Source organism: Echinococcus granulosus (assembly GCF_000524195.1).
Source record: "Echinococcus granulosus chromosome Unknown EG_S00130, whole genome shotgun sequence".
NCBI lineage: Eukaryota > Metazoa > Platyhelminthes > Cestoda > Cyclophyllidea > Taeniidae > Echinococcus > Echinococcus granulosus.
Genome location: NW_020170510.1, coordinates 30718 through 36742, shown reverse-complemented (window position 1 = coordinate 36742; position 6025 = coordinate 30718). Strand labels below are relative to the sequence as shown.

The 6025-nt window shown below is 43.4% G+C and overlaps 2 protein-coding genes across 2 annotated transcripts; one reads left to right on the top strand and one right to left on the bottom strand. All coding sequences in view use genetic code 11, as the record gives it.

The window, feature by feature from the left end:
• Window positions 1-2658: 2658 nt before the first annotated feature.
• On the bottom strand, window positions 2659-3293 carry EGR_09055 (Ferritin heavy chain; the record flags this gene model as incomplete). Its single annotated transcript, XM_024498304.1, has 3 exons — window positions 2659-2789; window positions 2870-3068; window positions 3102-3293. The coding sequence occupies 3 exons, from the start codon at window positions 3291-3293 to the stop codon at window positions 2659-2661; spliced, it is 522 nt and encodes a 173-aa protein (XP_024347261.1).
• Window positions 3294-4226: 933 nt separating this feature from the next.
• Window positions 4227-5753, top strand: EGR_09054 (hypothetical protein; the record flags this gene model as incomplete). Its single annotated transcript, XM_024498303.1, has 6 exons — window positions 4227-4319; window positions 4357-4561; window positions 4596-4702; window positions 4810-4958; window positions 5011-5228; window positions 5302-5753. 6 exons carry the CDS (start codon window positions 4227-4229, stop codon window positions 5751-5753), a joined length of 1224 nt encoding a protein of 407 aa, XP_024347260.1.
• Window positions 5754-6025: the final 272 nt, after the last annotated feature.

Here is a 6025-nt window from a genome sequence, read left to right as displayed (position 1 = left end):
ACCACCACCACCACCACCACCACCACCACCACCACCACCACCACCACCACCACCACCACCACCACCACCACCACCACCACCACCACCACCACCACCACCACCACCACCACCACCACCACCACCACCACCACCACCACCACCACCACCACATTGTCAATATTTATCACAACTTCAGTAAGATATTTGGAAAAAATCCTACTGTGATATACCTTCAAATAACTCTATACTAAGTGGGTATTGAAAGGCAAAAATGTTGGATGGTTAAACTGGAGGCTGTAAAACCTTTATGTAGTGAGGCATTACTTGTATTTACTCAGACGTTACTTGAACAACAAGCAATAAGCCTTTTGCCAACTCATTTCGAGACCTGAGTGCGCATTAGATCCATTCAATGCAATTGAGGTAAAGTAAACAGGGAGCCCTTTCTCTCGAGACCACTGTAAATAGGCAGTAAATCTGTTTTATACGCAAAGAAATGGGGAAACGTGTTAACTGTTCTGTGGTTAAGCACTGTCCCCCAATCGTTTCAGAAGTGTCACTTCCGTTTTCCTCCTTCTTTCAGAGCTTCTGGATCATCGTCGAGAGCACCACTGCCTTCGACTTCGACACGACCACGTGGTCTGCGCGTGGTGTCGAAGGAGGATCGGCATAATCAGCAGCAAGACAGTTTCCTTTACAGTTTTGACTGTCTTAAGTCCGCCCTACTCGCTAAACAAATGCCAGGAACAAGGGAAGCGGTGGAGGCGGTGGAAGACAGTGAATTCAACGTGGAGTTTTTCTGTGACGTCGATGTAAGGGCCTCTGATGCATCTCAATTAGTTGTTAACTAATTAGAAGTACTTGGAAAAGTTTTGACTTTATTTTATCAATTCTAGTGCATCTCAATTGGTTGTTAACCAATTAGCAGTGTCCGTTTCAGCATAGAGATGGAAACACGACTGTTCATTAAGGCTCATGATGATAAGTAAATCGGTATTATAGTGTCGAAATATTTGACAAATCAAGTTATTATTTGCACTTTTCACTTGCTATAGTGATGTCAAAAGCCTGAAGGCATCATCACTACTATTCTCTTCTCATATGGCCATTATTTGCCAACTCTGGATTGATAAACGTTTGCATATATAACTGGGTAAAATGGCATCCGTCGTCTATCTAATGCCTTTATCATGCGTGTGCATCATCATCCACCAGAGCTGGAGTTTAGTACGGATTTTGGATTGTACTTGACGAAAAGTTGCCTCACCTGAAAGTTTAATTAGGAAAGAGACTAATTTTAAGTTAACCCAAGTTATAATTACTTTTATGGCCGCATAAAATCGCTTATAGAAGAATCCCTTGACTGTCACAGGAGTGCTCTCTATAAATATCAGTTTTATGTGTGTCCACGGCTACTTACACATTGAAAAAACCCTTTTCAAAGGCTACTTAGGACGATCCTGTTTTGAAGCCAAACGCATGGTAAGAGGGTTTTGAGTACATTCAAGCCCAAATTTTTGACCGGCCAAAATATTTTCATTTACTTACGAGCTTAGCAACCCCCAGGCAAGGTGATATTGGGACCTATGGGACTAATTCATACCAAAAAGAATTACACAAACTAAAGGTTACAGGTTTTTATACGTTTCCCTTGAGCACTTGTTAGAGCAGAAGACTAAAAGCGAGTCTTCTATTGTCTGCTAGTTTATTTAATGTTTTTGTTGGGTAGGCATTATATTCACACAGAGAAGAAACGTGCTTCGAGATGAACCGGCTGCTCAAAGACGTACAGCCATCCCATGGAGTTGAGGACTGCTTTTCCTTGAATTTGGACGATCCACACAGCAAGGATTTGATAAGAGAAATCGAAAGCATAATCTCGGGAGCTCATTTAGAGGAAGAGGAGGAGGCAGAGACAAGACCAGCGAAAAGGAATGGTTAGTTTGAGAAATCTCCTACCTTTTTTAGTTAACTCGAGATTGTGTGGGACAACGTCAGAGGTACTTGGAAATGAAGTAGGTTTTGATCTGACACGGCATTAGCCCTTGAATGTTGCACTCCAAATATACAGGCATGAGCTTGTTTGGAAGGGCGTTTTAACTATGTGTTGTAGCCTATTTTAAATGCTTAAATTCAGAATTGTACAGAAATCCAAGTTGTTATCTTGTCACACCTGATCCAAACAGAAAACTCAACTTGAATCTGTGAATGGGATCTGGGAGGGGGGGGGGGGAGGCATCAGCAAAACACACAATCAGTAACTGCTAAAACGTAGAAACCATGGGTGGCCAGCACCAATTTGGATCAAGAATTTCACCTTGTTGTGAACCCCCAGTCCTGCACGTATATTCCATAAAAGTGCACGTAAAAGCTCATGAAACAGATCCCTACGACACTTTATCCCAGCTTTCTGCTATTGAAACTGCTGGTATGCAACAGGTAGGCATAATATCACATCTACTAACGATAGGGTATTTTATCTGTTTTAGATTACTCAAACCTGATCAGAACGTTAGAAGGGGTCATCGGCAAGGCAGAAACCAGCGGTCATGCGCGAGAAGAGGAAACAACATGACTTGATAAAATAATTATTTGTAATCATGAGTCGCTTCTGCAGATCACAAAATGACAAGGAGGGGGGAAGGGACAAAATTGCTCCGAAACATAGCTAGGGTCGGTTTATTTCTCACCACCCTGAAGGGTCTCCTTGTCGAATATGTACTCTCCCAGGCCAGGTCCGCACCGTTTAAGGTTTGTCACATAGCCTGCCAGTTTCTTAATGTCACTGACTTGCTCCCCTAAGAATTCACCTGCATGGCAAGAGAAAGAAGGCAATTGTTACATTTCGAACTAGAACAGGAGGAGATTAAGCAAGAGTCAAGAGTCTTACCTTCTAAGAAATCACAAAACTGACTGTCGTTGTTCTTGTTAGCGACACCGCGCAAAGCAAGGAGGGACTCGTTGACCTCATGCTCAATTTTAAGCGCCATCTCCATGGCTTCAAGACCGGATGCCCATTCAGTTGTCTGGGGTTTGGCAATGTCTTGATAGACAATGCGGCCGCCACGTCCACATTGATAACGCATGAGCTACAGGATGCAATGAGTTGGGAGGCGGTTTACCTTTATGGCGTGTTCGCGTTCCTCCTCAGAGGCCTTAGCGAAAAATTCCCTAAAGCCCGGAAGGGCGACGTCGTCTCTGTCAAAGTGCTGAGACATGGCCAGATAGAGGTAGCTGGCGTAGAGCTCCATGTTAATTTGACGATTGATGCCAGCTTCGCATTCCTCATGGAAGTTTTGACGAACGAGACTCATTTTAAAGACTAAGATGAGACAGAGACGATGCGACCGCAGAAGTTGCCGAGCCCCGACTGACGAGTAGAAAGGCAAATTGGCTCTTTTTTAATCAATTCTGTGGTCGGGTTAGGTCATGGGACGTAATTCATTCGCTTAAACAAAGAATTCTAGGTGAAGTTTAACATACCCATTGCTTTGTATTGGTATTGCAGCAATACATACCTGGTCAATTTAGTGTTGCTAATGGAAAGACGTAATTCTTGAATATTTTAAGCCTAGAAAGCTATAGATATGCAATAAGCGTTCGCAGATTAAACATACGAATATCATTTTTAGCCCAGAATATGCTTGCCCATTTGGAACTCTTAAAAACACCCAGTGGAAGTTGTAAATACCTATACATAATTCCAATGACGCCAATTTTAGTTAATCCATAAAGTGGAAACAACTGAAGACATAGGTTAGGCGGTGTGTAATTCTATCCCTGTATGTTTTCAACACTGATTTTTTGAGCACAGATCTTACTTGTTATTTGAAGGGAATTTATACGCTACAGATATAGGAAATTAGAGTAGCGGCAGAAAGTGGAAACAAACTAGTTTGCAGTGGCTGATAGTGGCGAATCCTTGCAAAAGATATTATCTGGCATTTTATAAAAGACGCCACTGTATATAAGATTTTTTCCTGTGGAAAAAAATAATTGACCTTAAATCTCCATCTAAACATAACTCAACTAATCTGCATTATCAATGCTTCTTATTCAGGCAAAATTTTGCAAGTATTGGAGCTATTTGTACACTGGGCTTAGAATTAACTACATATTTCGATTCGAGTTTGTGCCCATTCAAGCTCTGTATGATTGCGCAGTGGATTCTTTGTGACCTTCGTTTAACGAATTGCTCCCATTAGGATTAGATCATACGCTACTAGAAGTGGAAGTCTTATGTTACGATGGATCTGACAGATGTGTTTGAACGATTGTTTACTGGAAAACACTTTACCTCGGACGCGGAGTTTGAGCAGGCTTGTGAAACGTTTAAGAAGGTGTGCATGTGTCGATTTAGCGATGAACTTATTCTAGGAAACAGGCTGTCGATTTGCACGGCGGCATGTCATTTACCGTCAGACAGCGCTTGAGGGCCTTCCGAACCTTCTTTTGAAGCAAGGACAGTTTACATGCTCTGTTTCCTATTGCGACGCATTCTTTGCAGTGGGCTCGAAGAAATCTGGCGTTTACGTCACTCGCTTCAACATGCACCACATTCACGGTCCTATGCCTGAAGAAAGTATGCAAAATAATTTAATGACCTGTTTTCCTAGCGTATAATGTTGTCTGCGATCTCACCGACGTCTTCCGCCAGTTCTTCCAAGTAGATCGCTATCGGACCTATGATGAATTTCACAATCTTCTCATCGCCTTTCAAAATGTTAGCTTTTTAAATATTATCAATATACGAGTGGTTTTCTGGGTTTATGGGGTGGTCTTTTAGATCGAAGTTGCGCACTAGTATATCACTACGTCCAACTTTTTCAGCATACTGGCTCCTCATATGTTAAGCGGCACACTGTTAGGTGGCCAGCAGACGCAATTGATCGACAACATTTGGTCTATGCAAGAGCTCATTTCGAATGCGTGCGTTACGGCTGGTCGGAAAGCAATGCCACTTCCAGGCCTGTTGTCAGGTATGCCCGTTTCCCCTATATCTCTGTTAAATTTTACCCTTTGTTCACTCAGTAAGCGCATTGGTTGTAAAGCTTATGTGGTAATTCAAACGTACAAGGGGTGGGTTGAGATTTTTCATCTCAACATGCAACACAATCATGAGATCACTCAGGAAGATGCTGGGCACATTGCACGTCAACCGCGTCGGCTTCAAACAAGCAAACAGTCGGGAACCACCATCAGTAGTGGAAGCGGAAGTAGTAGCAATTATACATATCTAAGTGCTCCAGGTAAGGCCCAATTACTTTACTGTCAGAGGTAAATAATAATTAACTCAAGAATCTTCCGTTTGAAAATGTTAAGATGTTGGACCTTCCACAGAATGCATGTCTCAGGGTGTTCTCCGACGACTGCATGGACGTAGAGTAAAGGGTGAGGATGATTCGAAAGCGGAAGACTACATCCTGGATGCGGAAAATAGCGGCAGAGTAGTGCTGACAACGCAGACAGCAGAAGAGCCGAGGACGGAAACTGCAGAGACGGCGAAATTAGCAATGCTGGACTCGCAATTGGCGGCGGTACGAAACTTGGCACTTGTCGAGTACGGCCTAGTCGGAGCCCATGGCGGGTATAGCGAAGCGGCCATGGCGATGTGTACAGAGCTCAAAGAGATGGAGGCAGCCTGGCGATGCTCGTTGGCGGAAACGGAGGAACAACGAGAGGCAGCTCCTATTCTGGTGGAATTTGCAAGCGCTTCCGCATCGGAATCCACCAGATCGCAAAATGTAGTTCAGCTCAATGCACATCCAGTATAAATATGTATTTAACAAAGAACAACAGATAAAACAGCTATAAAGCAAAAGTCTACTACGATAAAAGATTAGCTCGATAGATAAAGTTAGCGGGCCTATATAGGTGGTGTAATAAGCAAAAAAGGCTGGAAGTCCAGCGTCTTTGCCCCTAACACATCATGGCGCATCGTCAGTGGCACTGCGCGCGTCCGCGGGCCTGTGCCACTATCACGTTAGCTACTTACGTGGCTGAAGATGTTTGGCTGTGGAAGGAGGAGGAGGAGGAGGGGTGATGT